The sequence below is a fragment of the Ciona robusta genome, chromosome 11 (genome assembly GCF_009617815.1).
Source record: "Ciona robusta chromosome 11, ASM961781v2".
Classification (NCBI taxonomy): Eukaryota; Metazoa; Chordata; class Ascidiacea; order Phlebobranchia; family Cionidae; genus Ciona; species Ciona robusta.
Window position 1 is genome coordinate 2,404,916 of NC_143245.1, and position 27,630 is coordinate 2,432,545.

General features: G+C 36.5%; 5 protein-coding genes across 5 annotated transcripts; 2 read left to right on the forward strand and 3 right to left on the reverse strand.

Annotated features, from left to right (window-relative positions):
* Positions 1 to 130: 130 nt before the first annotated feature.
* Positions 131 to 2,121, reverse strand: LOC149727803 (uncharacterized). The gene is made up of 3 exons (XM_089887508.1): positions 1,844 to 2,121; positions 1,437 to 1,483; positions 131 to 923 (listed from the first exon to the last, which is right to left on the reverse strand). Exons 1-3 carry the CDS (start codon positions 2,014 to 2,016, stop codon positions 784 to 786), a joined length of 360 nt encoding a protein of 119 aa, XP_089743634.1. The 5' UTR covers positions 2,017 to 2,121; the 3' UTR covers positions 131 to 783.
* Positions 2,122 to 2,609: 488 nt separating this feature from the next.
* On the reverse strand, positions 2,610 to 5,504 carry LOC149727804 (uncharacterized). The gene is made up of 2 exons (XM_089889160.1): positions 3,958 to 5,504; positions 2,610 to 3,794 (listed from the first exon to the last, which is right to left on the reverse strand). Exons 1-2 carry the CDS (start codon positions 5,318 to 5,320, stop codon positions 3,508 to 3,510), a joined length of 1,650 nt encoding a protein of 549 aa, XP_089745286.1. The 5' UTR covers positions 5,321 to 5,504; the 3' UTR covers positions 2,610 to 3,507.
* Positions 5,505 to 9,678: 4,174 nt separating this feature from the next.
* LOC149727805 (uncharacterized) lies at positions 9,679 to 14,056 on the forward strand. Its single transcript, XM_089889163.1, has 7 exons — positions 9,679 to 10,550; positions 10,615 to 10,748; positions 11,433 to 11,567; positions 12,249 to 12,345; positions 12,570 to 12,680; positions 12,747 to 12,783; positions 13,516 to 14,056. The coding sequence occupies exons 1-7, from the start codon at positions 10,514 to 10,516 to the stop codon at positions 13,733 to 13,735; spliced, it is 771 nt and encodes a 256-aa protein (XP_089745289.1). The 5' UTR covers positions 9,679 to 10,513; the 3' UTR covers positions 13,736 to 14,056.
* A 145-nt stretch (positions 14,057 to 14,201) lies between these two features.
* On the reverse strand, positions 14,202 to 17,370 carry LOC149727806 (uncharacterized). The gene is made up of 7 exons (XM_089889164.1): positions 17,222 to 17,370; positions 17,015 to 17,148; positions 16,755 to 16,889; positions 16,599 to 16,695; positions 16,094 to 16,204; positions 15,989 to 16,025; positions 14,202 to 14,870 (listed from the first exon to the last, which is right to left on the reverse strand). The coding sequence occupies exons 1-7, from the start codon at positions 17,256 to 17,258 to the stop codon at positions 14,657 to 14,659; spliced, it is 765 nt and encodes a 254-aa protein (XP_089745290.1). The 5' UTR covers positions 17,259 to 17,370; the 3' UTR covers positions 14,202 to 14,656.
* A 1,722-nt stretch (positions 17,371 to 19,092) lies between these two features.
* Positions 19,093 to 21,486, forward strand: LOC149727807 (uncharacterized). Its single transcript, XM_089889161.1, has one exon. The coding sequence runs from the start codon at positions 19,310 to 19,312 to the stop codon at positions 20,651 to 20,653; it is 1,344 nt and encodes a 447-aa protein (XP_089745287.1). The 5' UTR covers positions 19,093 to 19,309; the 3' UTR covers positions 20,654 to 21,486.
* The last annotated feature ends 6,144 nt before the right edge of the window (positions 21,487 to 27,630 follow it).

A 27,630-nucleotide genomic window follows, 5' to 3' on the forward strand; every position in this document is an offset into this window, starting at 1 on the left:
GACACCAAGTGGGTATGGTTGTTTTAACCTATGACCTACGGTATTTATTACAAGCATTAGAACGCTACATATTTCTTAAGAAAAAGGTGGTTTAAAGTTGTAATTCCAGTCGACACGATGCGCTGTTGATAAATCAAAAAGAAAGAAGTCTTTGTTAGGTTAAAGTACTTCAATTTACAGCTTGTTTAACAGGGTTAAAAAGATTTATACGTTTCATAATAACCCCAATGAGAATATTAAGGGTGGGGTAAATCGGGACAGCCTTCTTTTCTATCTCATTTGGTAATAAAGATTTTTTATTTAAATAAATTCAACAGCGACACAATCTATTCGTTTTTGTATTTGATTGACAGTCGGTATACATCAGCACTTGTTTTCGTATAATAGCAATTATATTGACGATTCCCTATGACTTTAAACCTTATTTCTATCATGATAGTCCTTTTGTTGACTGACTATATGTGACTATTTAAGAAAAATTAATAACACAATGAGCAAATTATCTTTTATTTTGAACACTTTTATTGCTTCATTTCATCGCCTGTTAAAAAAATAAATAAAATTTCACAGTTAAAAATTATTGTTTCCAGTAATATAGTTTTGTGGGGGAAGATGGCCACCTTTAGCACATATTATCCGAAAATCCTGATAGTATTTTAAAAAATAAACAACGGTCTGTGAGAGTGAGGAGAATACGGTTAAAAAATTCTGCAAATATTCTTTGTTTACCACCAAATGGGTCCAGAAAGAGAATGAATTCCTGTCTCATCTTACCCCATCCAACTATACGTTTATATTGGGACACAAAATTAATCGCGTCATATTTATACGATCACTCGACGCATTATCTATTTGTTTTCTATTCCAATAACATTTACCTTCTGGGCCTTTATTAGACCAAGTGTTAGAACCTCCGACTACATCTGAAAAAAGGGAACAATTATGATTTGGCAGGCGATTTTTGCGTACTATTATCAGGCATGAAAATATATTTGTATTATATTAGTGAGGTTTCGTCTTACATATGAAAAATATGGTAGTATTAGATTAAAATTATAAATCATTTTGTATGGTATTTTAGGATAAAATAGGATACGTTGGCACATATTATCCTGTATTTCCTAATCGTGTTTTAACAATTAACACGCTTTTTTAGTGTGTAGTACCAAATTGGGACGATAAAAGAGAATAAAAACATCTTACGCCAATCTATGATAACGTTATATAGTAGGGTGGGGGAAGATGGGACACCTTTTTAGCTCATAATTTTCAAATATCTGGATCGTGTTTTTAACCCTTAACAACGGTCTATGGGAGTCGTGAGGATATGGTTTTATAATTCTTTGAATGTTCTTTGTTTACTACCAAATGGGGCGAGAAAATAGTATGAAAAAGTGTTTCATTTTCCTCCACCCTACTATACCATTCTTTCTTACCTTGTAGCATTTGATTTTTCAATTGCAAGAGGTCATCAATAAACGTCCTAAAACGGAGAGGAATCAGAAATTATCTTTATTTCGAATCAACATTTTTGTTTATAGATTTTACAACGGTAATGGAAATCGTGAGGATACGGTTTTATAATTCTGTAATCGTTCTTTGTTTACTACCAAATGAGACGAAAAAATCATCTTTTTCTACCCCACTTTATAATTGCTAAACCCATTGGGGCAAGCAATGCAAACATGCATTCTGGAATCTCGCTTTAATATTTTACTCGGAACTATCTCTGACGAGAAACTGTAACACAGAAATGATGGCAGTAAAAGTTTAGTTAGTTTTGATATATATGTAACATTAGCATAAAAATTTAGGACTAACGAATAAAACTAAAGTTACCTACTTAATCCGATTAAACGAATCCGATTTTGCGACGGTTCCAAGACTCGCCAAAATAACAACGACGAAAAAAACTGCTGCAAACTTCATAGTGATGCTGTTCAAACCGTCAGTTAAAAATAATGAAAACTTCAGCACAAGAACATCGACTTTATACGTGAGTTTATGATCCCACATGCAAATTATCACGTTTAGATAGGAAGTAATAGTCTGCACAATCTAGACAGATTTCCCGAAAATTACGTTGGTCTTAAACTGAACTGAAACTCTCAAGTCACGTAGTATAGTACTGTGGGGTATAAGATGAACATCGTTAACACATAATATCTCATATTTCCTGAATGTGTTTTAAATAATTAACTCTTTTAGAGTCGTGACATCATGGTTATATATATTCTGAAAAAATCGTTGTTTACTACCAAATAACATGAGAAAATAGAATGTGTCATTTTACACACCTGGTTTATAGTGAGTAAATTAAAACATTTAGAACTTAATTTGACCGTGTTTTCTCCAGGTATTTGGACCGCTAAGTGTGTATTCGATCGTGTAATGCCCGATAAATTAAACTTATAATAACTTGAACTAGCTATCATTCATTACTTTTGTAAAACTGTTTTAATTTATAATGGAAAACCCACAGCGCACAAACTCTAAGGCAATCTAACAACTTTTAATTTGTACAACTTTGCTAAACTTAGGTTTGAAACAGAACAAAACTTTGACGACAATGCGAATATTTCCAAACTTTATTTAGGAAACTGCGACTCACTTTTTGCTGTGTAGGCTATATTTTGCGGTGAATAATTTAGGTTTTAAATTTCATCATGTAGTCTTAAAATACGTGCCTTTATTTACTTCATGACAAACAATTTGTGCGCCGCCTATACATATTTGTATAGTGGAGAAAAATTGGATACATTTTTATTCAGTTTCTCGTACCAATGACAGTAAACACAAAACATTCAAAAAATTATAAAACCGTATTCTCACTACTCCCATAGACCGTTGTTAAATGTTCAAATCGTGATCAGGATATTTGGATATTATGAAGTAAAGGTGTCAAATCTTACCCCACAGTACTTATATATTATATAAATACTTGTTTATATATGTCTACATAAACTACAACCCAGCATAGCAAACCGCATTTTATTTGAAACAAAATGCAGCAACTTACAGAGCAATATGTACACTATAACTTTACAACCAGCACTAAAAGAAGTAAAAGCGATTTACTTGTTAAAATTATTGCAACCATTCGATTTAGTTTTTTAAATTGTTTATATACAACAAGATACAAATGAAACCGCATGTATTAAGTTCAATCAAGCACCAAGTTTCGTGTCTAATATAAAATAAAACCTGCATTTTTGTAATGTGGAAAGTCTATAATAATTTAACAAGGGATACAGTACGTAAACTCAAAGTAAACAACGGTATGACAATTGTTTCTATATGACACAGCATGGAACACAGCTTGATTTAGTAACTAAAGAAAAAGAGGTTTAAAACGTCACATGACAAATAAGCGGAGAATTACGGCGCTGTATAGCAAAATCTACATTGAGCTAAGTTATACAAAAAAAATTCTTTTGGTACATGAATACCACTTGGTTTGCAACAAATAATAAATCTCATAACTTTTAGAATAGAATCACCCGACACTCATGGTGCTTGCTGTTGTTGTGATGTCTGCTGTTGTTGTGGAACTTGTTGCTGTGGTTGTTGTACTTGTTGTGGCTGTTGTTGTTGTTGCTGTTGTTGTTGTTGCTGTTGCTGTTGCTGTTGTTGTTGATGTATCTGGTCCTCGGTATAGTAAGTTTCTGTTATCTGGCTTGGTCGTTCGAGGCCAATGTCGATTCGCATCGGATTCATCGGCATCAAGTGTTGCTGGTGGTGATTAGACACGCCGCTGGGTGTCACTACTTGAAGAACGTGGGGATGGAGCTCACCTGAGAGTTTTGGAATCGTTATGCCACTTATTTACTGCTTATGTACAAAAGCACACAATATATAAGCTATTTCAAAAATGTAGCTGCAAAAGTTATTTACTTCTTTAAGGCTATATAGATACATTAATGTTGTGAAGAAGTTGTAATAAGACTTCCGACTTACCAGATAGGCCGTTGTGATCAACAGTTGTTGTGGGGGTGGTGGAAGGTGGCAGATTCTCTGGGTGCATTGAGTGAGTGCCGTACTGTTGAATTGTAGAAGGTGGTAGTGGAATCAAACCGGGTCCTTGTTGCATTGGGTTGTAGTATTGCATCTGAAGCGCCTCGTAGGATCTCATGTCTTTGTTGTCGTTGACGATCAAACTGTTAATAGAGAAGGGGTGGTGGGAAAAGGACTGGGCGTCGCTTTTAATTGATGTCATCGTGTGCATTTGTGGGTGAGCAGACATGTGACTGCTTTCTCCTGGAGCCATCATTGAGTGAATACTCGGGGGCATAAAGCTTTGGTGTCCTGGGTAGCCATACATGGTCGGTGGGTTTGATGGGGCAACTATTGCGGATGGTATAGCAGTTAAAACAGTTGTCATTTCTGTTGATGAGTGCTGCATTTCACCGTTTGCATTGTTTTCCACAGGTTCAAGCGTATGCAAAGTCGTCTGCACCGATGAAAGAGGAGTGACAGAAGTGTTGATTCGAACGATCGGTTTCGTGTCAATCAACTTGTCAGGTTCAAGGGTCATGTTTAATTGGGAAAGTTCGTTTCTTGGATCCATGTGCTCATCTCCGTCTTTCATGTCGTCTTTGTTTTCTTCTTTTATTCTTGCTTCTTGTTGTGCAGCCTTCTGTGCCGCCTTCTTTTCGCATTTGAAACGTTTCTGTCTTCGCAAGTAACATCCATTTTCAAACATATTTCCAGCGTCGGGGTGGAGACTCCAATAGGAACCTTTGCCGGGTTTGTCCGGCGATCGTGGAACCTTTACGAAGCAGTCGTTGAACGACAAGCTATGACGTATTGAGTTTTGCCAGCGCTGTTGATTTGCTCGGTAGAAAGGGAAAAGGTCCATGATCCACTGATACACCTCGCTAAGAGTCATCATTTTATTCTGACAAGACTGCAGCGCCATTGTTATCAGAGATATATAGCTATACGGTGGCTTAGCATGAGTGTAAGTGCGCCTGTACGCATTTCCCTTGTCGCTTGCCCTACCCATTGAACCCGGAACTATCGCCATGTTTGGACTTATTCCCATGTTTGGGGTCATGGCTGGGTAAGGCGATGAAACTCCGACATGCGAGTTTAACTGCTGGGGAAATTGACCACTCGAAGGGTGGGGTAGAGTTGGCGCAAAAGCAGGAGGTATCTGGCTCGTTATAACTCCAGCTGGGTTGCTGGTATACGTTGAAATAGGATTCGGATACGCGCCTGAAATTCCTGGAGTAGTGCTAGCATATCCTGCTGGTTGGTATGACACTGGGTACCTCGGAGCCGGCGCCGGTATCATGTCACTGTTCGAACTAGGAAACATTTCTTCCAAAATCTAGAGCACAACTAATTCTGCTGCTTACTGGGATAGGATCCAATCAGAATAACCGAGCTCACGACTTCTCCGCATCTTTAAGCAAACACGACAACGATATGTGGTAGGCACGCAGGAACACCCGAGCTACGGTGTGTTCATTCAGCTAATGAAGGTGTATGTGCGTCCACCTGTTCCCTCGCGTCAAATCTTTTAATGTTTAACTAGGTGTCATAGCGTCGTATGGACTCTTACACTCTGTATAAGACGAAAACCTAAATTTAAAATCAATTTATGTTTCACCAGACTAAATTTTCTATTTTACAAAATAATACACACAGCAAGCACTATACTAAACTTGGCTTTTTAAGTTTACTTTTTATTTCCTATATCGACTAATTAATTAAAGGAGATTTTATTTTATGGCAATATTCTGAAATTTATAGTTACAAAATAACAACAAAATGTAGTGTACATTGTATTCTATCTTAAAGTGTTTTGCATGCGCGAAAATGCGCTGTTTATTGTGTAAAAATAACGAGTCAACAATTGCTATTTTAATACTTAAAAACATTGATGTTATCTTTGACAAGACACAAAAGTCAGATAATTTATCGTGTGCTCAAACAGTTAAAACAAATTTATATACTATAGTGTAAGCAAAATCCATGTGTACATATTTGGCTGCCAAATATTTTATTATTGGTTTACAGGTGTTCCTACAAATATAGAACTTATTCAGTGGTAATTGTATCTCTTGTTGATAGTAGCCCTTTTAAAGCTAACATTCCCAGGTCGTATGTGGCCTGTAAACACCGTTTACATGTTGAACTTCGGTGGAATGACCACATAACAGGGTTGTCCCTGTCAATATTTTCCTGCAAATATGTTGTTAAAATTTCTGTCAGCTCTATGTTGATTTTGAGCGAATTCGCAAACTTTCTTGTATTTACAAATTGCTTCCTTATTTATCGTACGGGATGCTGTAGGTTTACTTGGGCTGTGTTCACAGCTCATCTGTACACAAGCCGAAAGGCATACAACGTTATGAACCATATACTGTAAATAAGAGAGAGTTTACCTACAAATCTCCTCGTATTTAAATTAGACCATATGGTCTTATATTGACTATGTGTAAATTTACATTGCATAGTTGGCAAACCTGTTAAAAGAGACAAAATATAACATTTGTGAGTATATCTAAGTGACTCGGTGCACGTGGAGTAACGCCTTTAGAAGAACAGGCATTTTCAGGCTAGTTTATTTTCAATGATGCCTTAAATTTCATTGATATTTTCTCCCAGTCTAACATATATTCCATGACAAATAGCCAGGCTTTTGAAATCAAAATCCACCAAATGGTTTTAGCTTGAGATTGGTATCTGCCTTTGGTACAAAAACAGCATTATGTTAAATAGGAGATCCCAAGCTATATCTCGGCTTCATCGCAAATCGATTTTGTAAGGGACGCACCTGGGTCTGGGGTTCAATCCTATTGTTCAATCTGCTATCAATCATGGAACGTTGATGTGGTAGATCGTGGGGTTGGAGATTTAAATGATGTTCTATAGAACTACAGCCCAGCAAAGCATATGCTTATAGTCTTGCTTTTTCGTATTTTCGTTTTTTACTTTTGTTTTGTTTTGAGTGTGATAATTACAAAGAGCAAATTTGAGGAAAATAGTTACTTTTCGCGAAATCGCAAATGTAAACTTTGTCGTTTATAAGTACTTGCTTATATTTTGTCAGTTACGAAAGCGCGCGAGCTTGAAAAAGCAATTAAACGTTTCGTGTTTCGTTGGGCTGGTGGCGGGAAGTCTGACTTGTTTGATGATTAATCCAGCAGCAAATATTTGATCTGCCTCTCTGACGTGGCTCCTCGGTCCAACCCTGCTCTGTACACCGCTCGCTGTTTGAGCGGAAACTATAAAGCGACGATGCAGAGTGACAATAGGTTTTTATGCGCATAAGTTAAGATTAAAAACGGGGCTAAATTAGTAAATGCGTACTCGATTATAAATTATTTCAAAACGTTATTTTGTAGGAAGGGCGAACTGTTGATCGTTAATGAACAATTTAGCTTAATTGTTTAACTCGATTGCGCCAAAACCATTAGCAAACATTCGATTTAATGATTAACGTTTTACCTGCTGGTCGGTCGGATAAGCCGACGGGTCGGAGCAAACAAATATCGTCGCAACGCCTTGTCTCGTTTGGACGGCTTATCATTCTATTCCAACCTTTAACTCCGTGAACGAACATTAAATATGCCACCTTCCAAATAAAGCAGAAAATACGAACGTGTTATATAAATGCAATATTCTTGTGAATATCATTTTAGTTGATTCTTTAAGAAAACGTTAATGTCTGAACATTTTATTTCTTTAGAAATGTATATATAGGTCAAAATGTTTTTATAACATGTTTAAAGTTTTAAGTTATTTCACAAGTTACCAAAATGATTTGCTCTTAAATAATCGTTTTTAGCTTCCCCTGATGCCTGGGGCAATAGGCCAACGCCGGTCTAAACCCTATGTCGTGCCTCGCCGTAGGAACTCACCCATATAGCATCACCTGTTATTAAAGACTATAACCGTTGAAAGTTATAAATTTAAGCAAAAACGAATGCGAGTTTTACATATACAGTATATATATAGATGTTTTGTGCTGTGCGGGTTATTTTTTTGTCGCATAACTACTTTCCTTCATACAAATAATGGGTCATGTTTTATATAGTAGAACAAAATAATATCTAAATATCCTGGTCGTATTTTAAACTAATAAAAACGGTCTATATGGAAGTTGTGAGGATATACGGTTTTATAAATATTTGATCTTTGTTTACTACCAAATAGAATAACGAGAAAATAAAATGAAAAGGTGGCCCATCTTCCCCCACATTATGTATGACGTTTCAGTTAAAACCAGAAATCCAAATAATGGCCAAGAGGTTTCGAAATGATTGCCGCAGTACGCACACTGAAAAAAGGGAGACAGTGCGTATGCCTCTAACCTCTAGTCTAGGACTTTAGGTTATGGGTACAAGACTTGTCTCTGCTACCATTGTGGGCATATAGGTGTTCTTGCGTAAGACACTTGACAGCTGTTTCAACACTAATGGATTGTTTAAATTGTCAGCCACACAGAAAAAAGGAAATTACATACGTGGTTAATCGTAAGTTATTGGTACAAGATGTATATAATACAGAACCTCCGTGTTATAAAGAATGTGGTTTTCTAACACGCGAGATAAGGCAACTTATATTCATTTATTCACCGCCGATAAATAGGCAACGACATATGCACTGTAGTTACACGCTTCCCGATGTTCTGAACAGCATGTAAGAAAACTGATGATAATTTTATTCGGAAATAATTGACTACGAGCATTCATAGTAAATAATATAGAGATCGCCACCTCTAAATTATTTTGATAAAATATTTATTCCTCTGTAGCTCCCCAGAGTGGCACGTGCTAAGGCTTGTAAACTCTTGCACGGTGCAAGCATATAATATACTGAAGTGATGGTACGCGAACGAGACCTTGTAACCACTATTCGCGCATGAGTGCACGGTTACACTTCGCCTGACAGTTAGGTCAAACTATGCAGTATAACAGTGCAAGGCAGAGTCCGTTTATAAACACTTTTATATGTTTATATATATACCAAAAAGGATAAAATATTATAGTAGTGTACAGTGACACGTTTTTACTAGTTTAGCGAATTTGACTGACCGTTTGCGCAAAGAAATTATATCTATAGCCAGATTGGAAATATTAATCATAGAATAGCATACATACAATGCCTAAACAAAAGTTTTCTGACCAACATATTTGCTGATTCATTTACAGACAGCACAGTAAGGACTGCACAAGTAAAAATCTCAGAACTTATGCATTGAATTCTGGTCTGCAGATACAATTGTTGAACTGATAAAGAAAGTGTTTGGACTGCTTCAAAATGCCCATCTGCAGACTACATGTATGTGTTCCAGCAAATCTATATTCTTGCTGTAAAGGAAACACTTAAAAAAACACGGGGAGGGGGGACTGATTTTAATGCAGTGATTCATAAAATATAGGAAACAAAATTTATACATGTTGATCGTTTGCTAGATATACATAGTGATAGCATTCAATAAAGTAAATTACATAGATATCACCAGATTTAAAGTGTCATGCTGAAATACGTATTACTCTATAGCTCCACGAAGTGGCGTGTTAAAGTATGTAAGTTTGAACACGGTGCAAATAAAGCATCCTCTCCTTCGTTATCTGATAACTACTAATCCCTACCTTTCAACCAGCCCAAACGAAAGAATCTATGGTTTGTTCGTATGTTTATGTTTTGCACACGTTTTGTCTTTTTTATATCGTTTTTTTTAGCTCATTATTTTTTTATTTTTTTTCTGTGTTTTTTAAGTCTTTTTTGAAGATTTAAACACGACTTTAAAATTTCAGACCGATCAGTGTGCTAGTGTCATAAATATGGTAGTTCTGTTTCTTCATGTGGTACCTTTCCAGTGATAATCGGGGTAATTTTATGCGTTGATAATCGTTTTTATAAACGCATGTGTCTTTTGTCCTTTACACTTTAGACGTGTCAAAACTTCGAACAAGATTTACCGAAAATTTGAGGCAATGATATAGTCGAGTGGGGAAAGATGGGACACCATTTTATTCCATTTTCTAGTCCAATTTGATAGTTATCAAAGAACATTTAAAGAATTGTAAAACCTTATCCTCGTGACTCCCATAGACCGTTATTGTTAATTGTTTAGACCTTTATTGTTAATTGTTAAAATATCAATATATTAAGATATATAGGTGCTATAGACATCCCATCTTTCTCCATCCAACTATATATGTGTGTATCCCAAACATTAATAATGTATAGTTTACGTCACTGTGACGTATTTTTTAATATACTTAGCGTAAATGGGACATTCAACCATCAACCATTAACAGAATATTAACGTGGATATATTTTGACATGTTCGTTCAACCGAGTAGACTATACAAGCAACCACAAGACCACAGCGTCGGCCAAACATAAGGTATTTGAGAGCTTTAACAGCTCTTTATAACCAGCAGAGCAAACAATGGCTGTTTTAAGTAAATGTATCATACTTTCGACTTGTAGTGGTATAGGGTCAGCAATTGTTTTAATAATTATATTTCTGTGAAACTACAATTTTTCAATGGAAGAAATGAAAAACAAAGTTGTTCTAATAACTGGTATGTTACATTTACTTTTGATTACAAAATTACATAATAGGATAACTCAATGTTATTTTGAAAGGGGCTTCCACTGGAATTGGTGAAGGACTAGCTTATGCATTTGCTAGACAAGGAGCATCTTTATCACTTTGCGGACGAAATGTAGAAAACTTAAAAAAAGTTGCAGAGAAATGTGTTTCTGAAGGCGCAGCAAATGTAATCACGGTCGAAAGAAATATTTTAAAGTAAATTTGAAGAACTAGGATTCTACCTTGGTAAATCGGTTAATATAACGTATTAAAATCAAAGATATAGTAAAGTGGCAAAACCGTTTTCAATTGAAGGTTTAGTGGTCTATCAGTGAGAGTAATTAACCCACTTTCATTTTATTTCAAAGTGACCGAAATACGTAAAAATAATTTCAAAACGCCACAAAAGGGAAAAACAAACACACAACAAAAAATTAAGTAATTATAGTTGCAGTAATTTTAACTTTACATATATAAATAGTATATGGCTCAAAATAAATACAAAAACACTATGACAGTTAAAATATTTTTAACCGACTGTACATATAAATAAACTGTATTAGTGGGGTGGGGAAGACGGGACACATTTTCATTCGATTTCCTTGTTCCATTTGGTACTAAACAAAAAACGTTCAAAGAATTATAAAACCGTTTGGTTACGACTCCGATAAACCATTGTTAATTGTTTAAAAGACGATCAGAATATTTGGATAATATGTGTTCAAGCTGTTCCGTTCTTTCCCGCCCTTGTCACAGATATAAAAAAAATGTTTATCTCCAATGTCGGTAAAGGCCATGTGTTCCAAATAAAGATAAATCGAAAGACTGTTTTAGCGTAAACTTATTACAAAACTTGTTAACTTTTACGTAGACTATTCAAGTCGTAGCAGATGTGAAAAACGTTAAAGACATGGAACGAATGGTGGATGAAACGGTCGCAAAACTTGGTCAGATTGATGTTCTTATCAACAATGCTGGATACGGTTGCAAGGGTGGTATAGAAAACGTAAGCTTAACCAAATTAAAGTCATGGTAAATGAAACAAGTTCTGCCCCGTCAATCTGACCTTGATTTGGTGCTTATCGATTTGAACGAATCTTGTGTATAAAAACTTAGGATCTGGTGCCACGAAAGCGTAACAGACAAAAAAATCAGGTGCTATTAATTGTATATTTCGCCTAAATGGCATCGTCTATTACTCTATTTAAGTCATAAGAATTGACGATGTCATTTAAGCGAAAAATAGTAGGGTGGGGGAAGATGAAACACCTTAGCACGTAATATTCTACATGCGAGTCGTGTGAATACGGTTTTATAATTCCTTGAATATTTTTTATTACTACCAAAAGTGACGAGAAAATAAAATGAAAATGTGTCCAATCTCTCTCCCCCCTAATATATAAATGGGGGGAGATGGGACACCTTTAGCACATAATATCTAAATATCCTGATCGTGTTTTAAACAATTACTAACGGTCAATGGGAATCGTGGGCATATAGTTTTATAATTTTTTGAATGTTCTTTGTTTACTACTAAACGGGGGGAGAAAATAGAGGTAAAAGGTGTCTCGTCTTCTCCCATCACCCTACTGTATATCATATAATACAATTGGCTGGACTTGATACATGTCTGTTACGTTTCGTAGCACCATCATTAAAGTTCTAAATATTGATTTGAAACTTACAGGGAACGCTCGAGCAATTCGACGAGGTGTTTTCCGTGAACTTAAAGGCGCCTTATTATTTAATGCAACTGTGTTTACCACATCTTAAAAAGACGAAAGGTAAGAGGAATTTCTCAACCCTGCTATTTTCTTGCACGCAGCATTTACAAATAAGTGAAACTTTACAGATAATTTTATACAAGTCTAGCTTTTGACAATTTCCCCCCCAAAATGTTCCTCAGGTCTCACTGATATCTACTGCATATTTTTGGCGAAAAAAGTTTTAGCTAATTACCAGCAAAAATGTTACCGAAACATTATGCTTATTTCTAACTTATTTACAGGTTGTGTAATCAACTTATCAAGCTGCTATACGAATATGTTTGTACCGGACGCCGTGCATTACAGCATGACGAAGGTTGGACTTGACCATCTTACTAAATGTGCAGCTATAGGTATAAAAGTCAGCATTTAAGCATGTTTAGGAATTTGTAACTCAAGTACTGTTATGTGATTTGCAGAACTTGGTAAATATGGGATTCGTGTCAACAACGTAAAGTAAGTTCTAAAGTTTTGATTAGGCATATGAAGTTTCTTCAAAAAGGGCACTTGGTTTGGCAGCCACGGCGTCGCCCAAACTTACTTGCAACAGTGGTGATTGCTCTATAAGTTTGGTAGGGTATTTTAACTTGAAACATTTTCATTGAGCCCAAAATAACTTTTTCTTAATTTTTTTTCTTCTTTGATATAAAAGTTTCTAGTACACTACACAAACTATTTTACTTGTTCTATCATGGGGAGTATATTTGGTAAAGAAAATAATATAGTAGGGTGGGGAAAGATGAGACACCTTTAGCACATATCCAAATATCCTGACCGTATCTTAAACAAGTAACGGGAGTCGTAAGAATAAGGTTTTATAGTTATTTGAGTTTACTACCAAATAGGACGAGAAAATAGACCAAAAAGGTGTCCCATCTTCCCCACCCTACTCTACATATAATACTGTGGGGCAGAAAGAGATACTGTTATCATCCAAAACCTAAATTTCCCGACTGTGTTTTTAACAATTGCCAATGCTCTTTTAAAGTCGCGGAGCAATACGGTTATAAAATTCATTTAAACACTCTTTGTTTATCCTTCCAAATATAACGAGACATATGAACAAAACGTTCTATTTTACCCCATGCCACCATATACAATGGGACTTGCCTATTTTAGAAAGCAGATACAAATGTGCCAAACGTAAACTTTAAAATGTAAGTAAATTAACACGAAGTTTTTTAACAGTCCTGGATTAGTGGTGACAGAAATGGTAAAAGCGAATTGGAAACCCGACGAACTTGAAGCATTCTGTAAAGATTTCTTGAGTAAAACCCCACTCGAGAATGAATCTTTGAGCATCCAGGAGGTTGCTGATGTTGTGATCTTCTTGACATCCTCCGCTGCAAAGAGCATCACTGGAACATGTCTTCCGGTAGAAAAAGGAAGAATTTTGATGGGAAATTAGAAAAAAACAACCGCAGTATACATTTACTTATATGCCAAATGTTTTTATCTAAATGCATATAGGGGTTCTTTAGAGTCGATATATACAGACTCTTACTCGGTATATACAGACGTATACTCTATATATGTAACATGGTGCCGCATTTTTGCAATGTATTTACTAACATATTAAAATTTATATCTGAACAAAAAAATCAAACTTTTTTATTCTTTTAAATATACCTTATTTTAAGTTATTATACACTATGGACCTATACACGTATTATATGTTGCGTCGTAGACGGTGAATCCATAAATATTAAACTAACAAAGTTTGCACCTATTCGTGTGTGTTCGGCGCTTTGGATTACGTAAGACGATCGTATCTTATGGGTCGTTTTGCTGTTAAAGGGAAACTAAAGTTAAATTTTATACAAATATTAATTGGTATGCAGATAATTTTTACTAATAAGCTGAACAATTCTAAATTTTTCTGTTTAAAACAGTACCGATTTCCGGTTATCTTTACTTATATTTGTACTGGTGATTGCGTGCACAACCTATCTCTTACAATAGAAAATGGCAAGTTAATTAACCATTTTCTTTTGGCAATATCTGAAACACGTATCATTTTTAAATATTTTTTTTACGGGAGTGTCTTGCCCAATAAGAACACACACACACGCAATATTAGCAGCATCGTTCCTTAAAGAGGTATAGAGGTCATTGATCTCAAAACACAATGTTTATGTCGGTAAGTGGCACATTTATTGTATATATATATATATATATATGTGTGTGTGTATACATTTACGAAGGCCCAATATATTGGTATAGGCGTTACCAAATTGTGTTTTTATGTTTAGATTGTACAGATAAACTATTAAATCATAATTAAACGAATAACCTACAAATATAATCAAAAAAATCCACGAAACATTTTTCACATTAAACATCTTCCGCGATCTATCAGAAGACAAGTTCCAGTGATGCTCCTTGCTCCGGATGATGCCAAGAAGAGCACAACATCCGCAACCTCTTGGACAGTCACCAACTTCTCCTCCAGAGGAGTTTTTTTCATATACTCCTCGGTTAAAACAATAATTTGATCAGAGGTAAAATTCTTTTCCAATATCGGAGTCAAAATTAATCCAGGCCTGTTAATAAGAGAAAGTGTTGGCGTTGAATATTCCCTAATAAAATTGCGTAAAAATGAAAACATATAGTAGGGTAGTGGGGTAAGATAGGAAATGTTTTTATTCTGTTTTATCGTCCCAATTGGTACTAAACAAAGAATGTTTACAGAATTATTTTATACCGTATTCTCACGACTAAAATAGTGTTAGTTATTGTCAAAAACACCATTGTGTTATATGAGATCATATGTGCCACATGTATCCCATCCTACCCCACACCATGTTGAAAGAATCGCTGGCCCGCTTGTCGCAAAAGTTATTTTTTGAGCGGCGCTTGATGATAATGGGTATGCTGCTTTCATGAGAAATTAAAGTGTGGGAGCAGATCGGACACCTTTTCAATATATATGTTCTCCTCCCATATGGTTATAAGCAAATAAACTCATAGAATTAAAAAACCGCATCCTCATAAATACCATATAGACCGTTGTTAATTGTTTAAAACACAATCAGGATATTTGCATATTATACGCTAAAGAGGTTACCACAGTTTCATGCCACATACGTCGTACTAGGAATATTTCCAACTTTAACAACATCGGAAATAGTCGTGCTTCGGCATAATTAACGTTGCGTTGGACCATGGCCTACTTAATACATTGATTGAGTAGGTTATGTCTGGCCGCATGAGTGTGAAGACATTTGTCATTAATAACTTGATTAAATAAATATGCTGAAATGATTACATACGTGCTTTCCTCGGTGCCAAATAATAATTTATTACAGCGAGCCGGAAACTGTTTGTCCTGAGATTAATGTTGCTGGTTTATTATAATCCAAGATTTATATCCGCATTACTGACATTGAATGCGGCATATATTTAAGTACCCAAAACGGCAAGTTCAAAGAGAAAAAAACTTTGAGTACTGTGGGGTAAGATGGAATACTGTTATCATCTAAAGGCCCCTATGTCCTAACCGTGTTTTAAATAAATAACAACACTATTTTTAGTCGCTATGCCGTTATATAATTTTGTTAAAATTGTTATTGCTACCACTGGAAAAGAAATAAAACATTGAAATATGTCCCATTTTACCCCACCTTGCTATACGTTGATGTGAAATAATCGTTTAATTTACCTTACACTGTTGACACGAATTCCATATTGCCCCAGTTCTATAAAAAAGCAATGGTAAGTTACAAAAGCTCAGACAATCGCCCATAAATAGATACGGTAAACTTACCTAATGCTGCGATTTTAGTAAGATGGTCAAGGCCAACCTTCGTCATGTTGTAATGCATAGTTCTTGGTAGTGTAAGCTTCGGAGCACAACTTGACACGTTGATTACACAGCCTATATAAAGACAAGTTACATAACTGTTCATGGATTTATTCTCGCGTTTAGCTCGCCAAAGATATAGGCGTTATAACACGTCTTCAGTGTCATACACCTCGCGCGCGCTTCCGAGCTGCGACCACGCCTACAGTGATAACAATGTCGAGCCTCGAACTTATATTCTCTGGGTTAGATAACGATAATCACTGCACCAAGGTGCCGGGTCACATTATAAGTGTATTGGTACACAGTAGCTGGTATGAACTTTTAGCATTTTTATTTAATAATGTAGTATAGGGTGAGGGATCGGGATATTTAGATATTATCTGCCAAAAGTGTCCCATCCTCCCCCACCCTACTATATTTCAATACGAAGCTGTGGTAAAGGTAACGAAAAAATATTGTCCCTTACCGTGTGTCTTTTTCAAATGTGGTAGGCACCGTTGGATCAAATAATACGGCGCTTTTAAATTTACGTCAAAAACCTTGTCAAAGCCGACAATAGTTGCCTGAAACAAATATGCATTTTAAAATTCTTTTTATACAAAATTGTTGTTTTAAATCTTACGGTTTCGATTCCACCATAGCCGGCCCACCCAGCATTGTTGATAAGAACATCAATCTGACCAAGTTGTGCGACCGTTTCATCCACCATTCGTTCCATGTCGTCAACTTTTGTTACATCCGCTGCGATTTCTACTACCTATATAGGCGAAACACGAAAAAACGATTCTAACACACCGTAACAGAACTTTGGAGTAAAAATACAACAACGGTGCAGGCTTATGTCGTAATAATTAAAGTCTTGGAATGTTTTTGTGTTTTTACCTTTGCTGCGCCTTCAGAAACACATTTCTCTGCAACTTTTTTCAAGTTTTCTACATTTCGTCCGCAAAGTGATAAAGATGCTCCTTTACTAGCAAATGCATAAGCTAGTCCTTCGCCAATTCCACTGGACGCTCCTTGAAAAACAATAAATAAAAGCATTGGCCGCCTGTAAATACGTTTAACTGGCCCAATAAACACCCTACGTACCAGTAATAAGCACAACTTCTATATTCGATCCTTCCATAACAAATTTTACCCAAAAATTAAAATATTGGAATATGTATAAATACTAACTCTTTGTAAAGTATGACAGATATTATAATTGCTTAAACTTTTCAAGATTTGTACAAATATGCTGTCCACATATTCTGTATGGTTTCTTAATAAATAAGCTAAGCACGACGCCATCTGTTGTCGCCATATGATAGATAGCCATATACTGTTTCGTGCAAGTTGTGTGTCACAAATGCTTTGTATCAACCAAAGCGCTATTCTGGGAATTGGTTCGTCTGGACGGCTAACGTGGTATCTTGCGGATTAATCACGCGTCTACCTTTTGTTTTCCTGTATAGCCTCTCGCCTTAATTATTTTGTTTTATCGGAGCAACTTAAGCCCCAGGTAATTTGCGTACGGAAACGTCTATTGTATGCTTGATAACGAGCAGTTCATGGAGTTATAACACTTCGTGAGCTAGCCATTGTATCTCGCATATAAATAGTCGTCCCATTTGGTTACTAAAAGTATCGCAAGTGTTTGGATTTTAGTAGTCATGATGCTAAAGGGCTTACAGTTTATTATTATTTGTCGTACGTTTCTAGAAAGGTATATATTTGTGTCGATGTTAACGTATTCTATTTGAATATGGTTGTGTGTGTTAAGAATAAACGGCGTGTGTCATCTGATCTAGGTTCTAGTGTGTTGTCTGTTAAAAGGACTTCCAAGAATCCCAAACTAAACCACGTCGTATCGTGACCTTCCGATACACGTGATATTGTGTAACAATCAATCAAACACTACATGGCAATCGTTTCAAGTCTATTAACTCGCTAGATAATATTTTTAACTTCACTGTCTCGCGTATTCAATATCAACCATCTACAAATAATGAGAGCTACCGGGAAGCATTTCAACATTATATAGTAGGGTGAGAAAAGATTGGACACCCTTTCACTCTATTTTCTAGTTTCACTTGATAGTAAACAAACACATTCAAGGAATTACAAAACGGTATTTTCACAACTCCCATAAACCATTTTTATTTGTTTAAAACACGAATATAATATTTGGATATCGTGTGCTAAAGGTGTCCGGGCCCGTCTTCCTTCATAAAACTACACGGGACTTGGGGTAAGACGAGACGTTTTTTAAGTCTTCTTTTAGGGGTACCTATTTATTGATAACAAACAAATGATAACAAACAAATGACCAAAAACAAATGTTTCAGTATTCTCATGGTCCATCGATGTCCGCGATAAACGCCCTTTCTGTTGCTAAGTATTAAAATTCAGTGCTGAACGAATACAACATTTTTCCAGTGGCTGAAAAGGGGCATAATGCACAAATATAAGATTCTTCTTTTGAATGCTGGCTTAAGCATACTAAAACTGCCAAAATTAATTTAATAGTTTGTGAGTTTAAATCATTGATACAAAATGTTAAAAATAACTGAACATACTTTTATTATTGCTTTCTAACACAGTAAACTAGTTTAGTTAATACAACAAAGAAGAGGGAATTAGCAACAAAACGAGTCACTACAGTTCAGTGATCAAATTTTGCTGTTTTGCCTTAGCCCGCGAAGATCCATGCACATCACATATTTCCAATTGTTTTTCAGTTCTGCTACATCAAACACAGCTTCACCAGTATATGAATCTCTGTACAATTTTATGTCAATCTTCTTAATGCATTTTAAGTCCCAGCTTTATGTCAACAGCCATTGATTTTTCTGATGTTGTAAATCCAATTCAAAAATCAAAACCACGCTTGATGAAAATGATTTTTTGCCTGTGAAAATATAAAATTTGATGTTTAAGGCTAAAGCTATATATGTAAAGAAAATCATAGTCGCCAAATCTGGGGTGGTAGAGTAGGCAGGCATACCATGGCATTTTCTGCACTAGGAGTTTGTCTAACTATCCCTGCCACCCTTGCATTTAAAAAAAAGTTTAGCGCCCATGGATAAAATACTATACTATATACAAAGAAGACGGTACACTTTTTCCGCTAGGTGTCGGTAATTATTTAAATTAAAAAATACGGAAAAACACACAAAACAACCATTCACGTTTAGTATGGCTAGCGGACGGTTGTCCGCAAGGGCAGCACCTGAAAGGGCCAGCTTCGCTCAGATGGTGGCAGCTAATACACCAGGAATAGTGTTTAAAAGACCAACATGCCTTATGTTTAGAACGAACAAGCTAATGTCAAGAAGCGAGATAATATTTCTGTTAAAAGAAGCAGGTTTTACAAAAAACAGAATAGCTGGCATTGCAGCAATGAAAGGTAACAAAGTGGATGTCACCTGTGTTACCAGGCAGAATGTTCTGGATCTGTTCGAAAAGTTAACGACAGTAAACGAAATTTACGGCCTTCGACTGTACGAATCCGACATTGTAAATGTAGTAATAGGATGGGTTCCAATACCCTTTCCTGAGAAAACGCTGCTGGAAAACATTGAAAAGGAATATGGCAAACCAATTAAAAGCACTCACAAAATAGATAAAGATGGGTTCAAGACCGGAGTCAGATACATAACAATGAAAAGAGAAGATGTGGAAAAAAACCCGATTCCCAGTTATATCATAGTTAACAATCTTGAGTTTTATGTCTCATACTTTGGCCAAAAGATTACATGCAAATATTGCTCAAAACCTGGTCACAAACAAGCAGACTGCAAACAGAGAAAAAGCGACTTCCCTCGTCTCGAAACTGCCACGCTCGAGCAAGAGTCCGGCCTGAAGCTGAATACTCCGACAGCCAGTGCGAGGCTACCTGACGTCAGAGATAAGAACGCCAGCACGCTGCCGCAGGTAGCGCGTGACTCGCAGGAGGCGTCAACTGCTATGGAGAGCGAAACAACCGCTGCTCGAATCAAGAGAGCTTATCCCAGCCCTGATGACCAAAGAAACACTAGAGTCAAGTCGGCTAGCGTCAGTGAAAAAAAACTACCGGTAAACTGCCCAAAGTGCAATATGGAAGGACTCACCACAGAACAAACAGAAAGCTACTTCTGCTGGAGCTGCAGCAACGAATTTTTGATATCCAAAGTGTGCTGTGGAAGCGACCTATTCCTCACAAGCTTCGATAGTGAATCAACTGCATGCCCAGTATGCAAGGAAACTATGCTATTGATGCCGTGCTGTAAAACGGTACAACCAGAATACAGATTGGAAGATGGAACATACGAATGTGCGAACTGCCAAAGGTACTCCACACATTGTAAATGCAACCAATTTAACGTTTTTCTTGGTAAACCCTTAAGTAAAGCTTGCACTAACGCTAAATGCAAATGTCGCCTAATCCACTGCGATTGCGGAAAAAGGTATATCAAAGAAATAGAACCGCAAGCACCATTTAAATGTAGCTGTGGCTTTGAATATGAATACGATGTTGATATTGGTGTTAGAAAACTTTAATAACAACTTTCCAATGACTGTAAATTTTGCAACCTTTAATGTAGCTGGTCTAAGAAATGATAAAAAACGTAAAACTATTTTTCGCTATTTACAAAACAAACGATACTGTATAACTTTTTTACAAGAAACGCATTGCTCGAGAGAGAAACAAAAACTTTGGGAAATGGAATGGCAAGGGGAAATTCTGTGGGCCAACGGTACCAATAACAGTAGGGGGGTAGCAATACTCTTTAACAAAAGACTGTCATATGAAGTGCTTAACCACGCTGCGGATCCTATCGGACGGTGGTTAATGGCAACGATAAAGATTAACGGCACGATATTAACCATCACAAACATATACGGCCCCAATAGGGATGAACCTCAGTTTTTCGAGGACCTATTTCAAAAGCTGCTTATTACTCAATATACCGGAGCTACTATAATAGGAGGAGATTTCAATGTAACGATAAATCCTGCGCTAGACAGAAACATCCCAACCCTTCGAAACAAAAACTCCCACCGCGTTTTAACAACCAATATGACTGCTCATAACCTTTCAGACCCACTCAGATTTAACAATCCTGGTCTAAAGGTTTTCACGCGCATCCAAAACAACCCATACGCCGCTAGTAGAATTGATTACTTTTTAGTCTCTAAACTCGTCCTATCAAAACTGCGTGCTGCGTCCATAGTTCCCGGCGTAAAGTCAGATCATTGCGTCGCTACATTTGAGGTTATGCTTGATCCTAACCCACGAGGTAGGGGTACTTGGAAACTGAACTCGACTGTGTTATCTGATGTTCGCTACATAAAAATGATTAAGGCAGAAATTAAAGAATTTTGTACATTTAACCCCCGCAACAATTTAAGCCGACGCTGAGGTGGGATGCGTTAAAATGCCATCTGAGAGGAGTAACAATCAAATTTTGCGCGGAAAAGACGCGAGCTCTTAAAGCTGAACAAAAAGAGATTGAAAATAAAATTAAAAAAACGGAATCCGAAATAACGAGTATAATCAACCCGTCGACGAAACATTTACAACAAAGGGAAGCTCAAAAGAACATGCTTAATACCTTGGTAGAAAAGCGGACCATGGGCGCAATCGTGAGGAGTAGGGCGCTTTGGACCGAAAAGGGAGAAAGAAGCACAAAATACTTCCTAAACCTGGAAAGAATACGCAGAGAGAAAAATACTATCTTTAGACTTAAAAGTGATAACCGGGAAATAACAAACCAATCGGCAATAATAGCGGAACTAGCAAACTTTTACCAGAAACTATATGAGCCAAATCGCACAAATTGGAATACTGAACAAATCGCTGCTCATCTCGCAAGCCTTTCCCCGCCTCGCTTGACCCCGGAGCAAAGTATGGTGCTTGAAACCGAAGTTACAGAAAAAGAGTGCTTATTCGCAATTAATTCAATGCGGAACAATAAATCACCAGGCAACGACGGCCTTCCTATCGAATTTTACAAAGCGTTCTGGCCGACATTAAAACCCGTATTCATGCAAGCCGTTCAATTCTCGGAAAAAACAGGTATTTTATCCACAACCCAAACACAAGGTGTCATTACACTTGTACAGAAAAAAGACAAGGACCCACACTATGCGACAAACTACAGACCGATAACCCTTCTAAATTCAGATTATAAAATTATCTCAAAAGTAATAAACAACCGCATGAAATGCTTCTTAGACGATCTGATCCACAAGGACCAAAACGGTTTCATAAATGGACGATATATCGGAGATAATATTCGGCTCATGTTTAATATGATTGAGTACTGCGACCTAAAACAGATACCGGGAGCTATTATTTGAGTAGACATGTATAAGGCCTTTGATACAATAAGCTGGGAATATATAATCGAAACGTTAAAAGCATTTGGATTCGGTAGTAGAATTATAAAGTGGATTCGGACAGTGTACGATGCGCCAAAATGTGCTGTCACAAACAACGGGTATGTGTCGAAGTATTTTGATATACGCAGGGGTGTCCGGCAAGGCGATCCTCTGTCTCCTACTCTGTTCGTTATGGCTATAGAAATGCTGGCGATCGAGCTACGAGCATCACCCTTTCAAGGTATAAATATTAATAGTCATGAAACAAAGCTCTCTCTACTGGCCGACGATACGGTAATATACACGAGGGGCAATCCACAGGATTTTAATCTAATTTTCCAAATACTGCGACGTTTTGGTCATGCCTCTGGCTCTGTGACTAATCTAAATAAATCAAACGCATTCTACGTAGGAACGAAACGGAATTGTACAATGCGCCCAATGGGCAATGAAGGTCTCGCATGGCCTAATGATCAAATAACATATCTCGGGGTTGTCATTCCACTGGAAATGCAAAGTAAAAGAATCTTCACGCTTAACTCCGCCACTATGATAAAAAAAAGTCGACATTCGTTTAAACATTTGGTCTAGTCGTGCACTGACGCTTCTCGGGAAAATAACGGTCATAAAATCCCTCATCATTCCCATCCTCACCTACAAACTTACAGTCTTACCCGAAATACCGCCGCAGACGTTTATTAACAAATTAAAACAGAAACTATTTCGTTTCATCTGGAAATCTAAGTGGGAAAAGATAAATCGTACAAAAATGTGCACAGACATAGAAAGAGGCGGGGCTGGTATGATCGACATCGAAACATATCTTTTAACACTGAACCTACGATGGATAAGAAACGTACTAGACCCAAATTACCACGCTCCCTGGAAATTAATAGAAAAAGAGTTTGTCGACCAAAACATCATGACCGTCGCTATGTTATCACCAATGAGAGATGGCTGTGCCGACTTTCGGCGCATATTCCCACTTCGCGCCTTACACAAATCAGTAATTCTACTGCGGCGATTGTTTAAGAAAGGGATAATTTCGGACTACCGTACGGACCCACGGCTATTGTGGTTAAACCCAAAAATTAAAACGAAACAACAAAGCTTTTTAATCGAACAGTTTTTAACTCATAGCATCTCCTCCTATCATGACCTTATTAACGAAAAAGGCGAATACATGGGATACAACGAAATAATAAAAAAATGGAAGGTCCCATATAAGGAGACAGATTTTTGGAGCTACAACCGGCTTATAAAAGCTATCCCGGACGAATGGGACAGGGAGGAATCGCCTCCAGCAAGTCAAACAGAATATAGAGAATACCCCGAAAAACTGCTAAAAACGGTGATGGACTGCCATAACACCAAACATCTATATAAGACATTAGTGAATATATCCTGCGAGCAGACAAATAAACAGGGCCAAACGTGGGCCACGTTACTAGGTATCGACCCTGATTGGAAAAAAATATACAAAACCAATTACTTCTGTACCTTTGCGTTTTTTGTGAGAGTGCACTGGAAACAGTGCATCATATTTTCTGCACATGCCCTAAAGTAATTGTATTCTGGAAAGAAGTTTCCGACTGGATATGTGCCACTTTACGCACCCCATTTGTATTTCAAGATGAGCATTTTCTTTTTGGTGTGAGTGATAATCCGTTAGTCTCTTGCTTATTACTATGTGCTCGCTTTTGTGTATACCGCTCTAAAGCAGCAAAGAATAAACCGAGATTGCACATGTTCTTAAGTGATGTAAACAGAATGAAAAACGAAGAATGGATAATAGCAAAAAGCAAAAATAAGAAAGATGTGCATAACTTAAAATGGAGTAACTTTTAAAAGTCAATTATATACATCGTATTTTCTATTTGCTGCTGTGTATTTTCAACCAACTGTGCTGTTGCGCCTTTTTATTATATAATAATAAAAAAAAAAAAAAAAAAAAAAAAAACACAAAACAACACTACAAAGTGTTAATAAGTGTAAAACAAATTAATTAAATAATAATAATACCTTTCTAAATTCATAAAACACTAGTAAGAACACTTTTCCACATTAGGACCGTTATATACGCTCTTTCGTTTAATTTACTGTCGTCGAGTCTGTGGTGTAACGGTTTGCGTGCGGTCGTTTACTCTCTTTGTTTCATTTTTACCGGATTCAAGTCCCGCACAGTAGAATACTTTTTTAATTTTTTGTTTGTTTGATTAGCACGAGTTTGGGGTTTAAATCTTATGTGTATAAACCGTGAAACTAACTGCTCCCCATAGAATAGAGAAACGAATTTGTCATCGCCTCCTAGCGGAAAAAGTATACCGTCTTCTTTGTGTAGCCCCATGTATATTTAACAATGCAAAGATGGACGTGATAACAAAACGAAACAGCCGCCTTTTACAGCCAAAGGGAAAAAGTAATGCATTTCAAGTCCGGGCTTTGGCGTAGTTATGCTGCATTCCATATCCTGCTGCAATGCAAAATAAAACCATGGTTTAATAAAAAATTATTATCAGGAATTTTTTTCGGGACATTTCTTAAAACATAACAATTCAAATGCAAATAATTTCACTTTTCAATTTCACAACTAATTTAACCTAAATGTCTCATCAAACAAACCGTAATAACATTTAATCCGCTACTGCAAATTCTATAATAGCAGGTATTACGGGGGGGCAGGCGACCTTCAAAGCAAAAGAACCGCCTCATTAAAGGAATCAGAGCTGTCAAACTATGGAAAAGTTAAAGCCAACACCAACATCCATCAAGAGGTTTCTAGTATTCAGTATAAGAATAAGGGACTTTGGCAACCATTTTCGATCATGATCTGAAACATACAGTAAGCGTATTTTTTGTCATATTTAATATATATCCCGCATTGTTTTGAACAAAGTTTCATTTTTAGGTATATAGTCCAGTAGCGCTTCGACACAATAAAAGCTGGTATAATATGGAGAATTTTATAAACATGCTTTACGGTAAATAATAAAATAGTAGGGCAGTTGGGTATAATGGAATATTTAAAGAGGAATACCATCGAAAAATCTAAATTTGTATATTGGTATAAATCCTCAAATGTGAATTACAGGTTCCACCACAGTTTTGAAAAAATGAAATCGTACAGCTGAATGAATAAATGTAACTTTTATACTTAAACCTCGCGTGGCCGGAAATCCACAGTTGTTATAACCAGAGTCCGTTGTTAGCAATTCTTTTTTGATGGGGGGTTTTCTTAGTTATTTTGTGTAAAGCGGATAATTTGGACAACCCACTACTGACCACTGGATTAGAACAGTTACCGTTAAGTGCCCTACACCCACAAAGGTAGCACCGACGAGCGCTGAAACTAATGTTGAATTTGTTTAATGTTGCATGTGTGTCTCGTATATTGCGTTAAAATGTTCTCAATTAATAATAAAGTTGTAAGTGACCAAATAAACAATGACTTTTGTATATCGGCAATATGTGCTTAAATATCCCACTATACCTCACTCTACTAGTATAAGATGGGGTAAGATGGGACATGTTAATTTTTTTTATTTATTTGGTACTAAACAAAAAATGTTAACTGAACAATATCCGTAGTCCGTCCGACTCTAAAAAGGCGTTTTAATAGTTTAAAACACAATTCGGTGCTAACGGTATTTCTTCCTAAACTGAACAAAGATTCTGAGATTTAAAACCGCGTCAGTTACCTCAAAAATGGGTTGCTGTATAAAGTGTTTCCACACCAGCGGGTTTAGACTGAATACATGATGGTTTAATAAATATAGAGTAGGATGGGGAAAGATGGGACACCTTTTTATTTTATGTTTTTGTCCCATTTGGTAGTAAACATAGAACATTCAAAGTATTATAAACCGTATCCCCAGGATTCCCATTAATTCTTTACAACACGATTAGGATGTTTAAACATTATGTGCTAAATATGTCCTGTCTTCCCCCACCCCACTGTATATAGTAGAGTGGGGGTAGACGGGACACATAAGCACGCATTGCCCTATATTTCAAAAATCAAAGTATATAACGGTTTTGGGTGATACCACGAATAAGTAGTATAAAATTGTATTATTTAGGGCAAAATAGCCAATAGCCATTCGAATTAAACTGAAATATTGTTTTTACTGTATACGCGTGCTGAAAGTAATAAGCAGAAGCAATTGAGATTATTGTTTAAGGACTTATGTGATTAACCGAAACCACTGTCTGTGTCTGACCATGTGTTTACACTTATACACTCCTAAAGGTATTATGGTTTGGGCGGGATGACGAATATCAGTCAAACATATACAAACAGTACACAGCAGTGGGCGAAACTTTCTGTGGAAAATAACAACAGCCGACGTGTAACTGGGATGTAACACAACTATATGTGAAATACGGTATAGTAGGGTGGGGTGAGATGGGGCACCTTTAGAACATAATATCCAAATATCCTGATTGCGTTTTAAACAATCAACAGCGGTCTATGGGAGCCGTGAAAATACGGTTTTATAATCCTTTGAATGTTCTTTGTTTGCTACCAAATGGGACGATAAAATAGTACGAAAACACGTCCTATCTTTCCCCATTCTACCATATTATGTAACACTGAAAAGTATAAAACGAACTACTGGTAATACCCAGTATTAAATAATGATTTATTACCACATATAGTAGAATAGGGGAGGACGGGACAGCTTTAGAACATAATATCCAAACATCCTGATCGTGTTTGAAACAATTAACAACGGTATGTGGGAGTCGTGAAAAAACGGTTTAATAATTCTTTAAATGTTCTTTGTTTGCTACCAAATAGGACGAGATAATAGAACGAAAACATGTACTATCCTATATAAGCCTACTGTACATAACACTGAAAATGTATAAAACGAAATCCGAGTAATACCCACTACTAAATAATGATTGAACACCACATATATAAAACGACCACATGCTAATTTATAATAGTTATTCGAATATTGATTTATTAAATCAGGGCCTACAAAACTGTTAAACTAATGATCCAAACTTAACGGAAGTTGCGTTCTAGACCAGTCTAGCCTATGCCTCGAAACACTGCTAATCGCAAATAATCATTACGTTTTAAACGAGCTGATTTTTTAATATTAAAGAAAGAGCAACATTTTGTTTGCCATGATACAATTTTA

What these genes read in the sequence shown, in the direction of transcription:
- LOC149727803 (XM_089887508.1), bottom strand. Translation starts at nt 2,016, where the DNA reads ATGTGGGATCATAAACTCACGTATAAAGTCGATGTTCTTGTGCTGAAG. An exon ending in GATTCGTTTAATCGGATTAA is followed by an intron (nt 1,484 to 1,843) that starts GTAGGTAACTTT and finishes TCTCCGTTTTAG; the next exon opens with GACGTTTATTGATGACCTCT. An exon ending in GAAAAATCAAATGCTACAAG is followed by an intron (nt 924 to 1,436) that starts GTAAGAAAGAAT and finishes CCCTTTTTTCAG; the next exon opens with ATGTAGTCGGAGGTTCTAAC.
- LOC149727804 (XM_089889160.1), bottom strand. Translation starts at nt 5,320, where the DNA reads ATGTTTCCTAGTTCGAACAGTGACATGATACCGGCGCCGGCTCCGAGG. An exon ending in TGATCACAACGGCCTATCTG is followed by an intron (nt 3,795 to 3,957) that starts GTAAGTCGGAAG and finishes CAAAACTCTCAG; the next exon opens with GTGAGCTCCATCCCCACGTT.
- LOC149727805 (XM_089889163.1), top strand. Translation starts at nt 10,514, where the DNA reads ATGGAAGAAATGAAAAACAAAGTTGTTCTAATAACTG. An exon ending in TTTCTGAAGGCGCAGCAAAT is followed by an intron (nt 10,749 to 11,432) that starts GTAATCACGGTC and finishes ACTTTTACGTAG; the next exon opens with ACTATTCAAGTCGTAGCAGA. An exon ending in TACTAAATGTGCAGCTATAG is followed by an intron (nt 12,681 to 12,746) that starts GTATAAAAGTCA and finishes TGTGATTTGCAG; the next exon opens with AACTTGGTAAATATGGGATT.
- LOC149727806 (XM_089889164.1), bottom strand. Translation starts at nt 17,258, where the DNA reads ATGGAAGGATCGAATATAGAAGTTGTGCTTATTACTG. An exon ending in AGAAGTTGTGCTTATTACTG is followed by an intron (nt 17,149 to 17,221) that starts GTACGTAGGGTG and finishes TTGTTTTTCAAG; the next exon opens with GAGCGTCCAGTGGAATTGGC. An exon ending in ACATTTGAAAAAGACACACG is followed by an intron (nt 16,205 to 16,598) that starts GTAAGGGACAAT and finishes GTCTTTATATAG; the next exon opens with GCTGTGTAATCAACGTGTCA.
- LOC149727807 (XM_089889161.1), top strand. Translation starts at nt 19,310, where the DNA reads ATGGCTAGCGGACGGTTGTCCGCAAGGGCAGCACCTGAAAGGGCCAGC.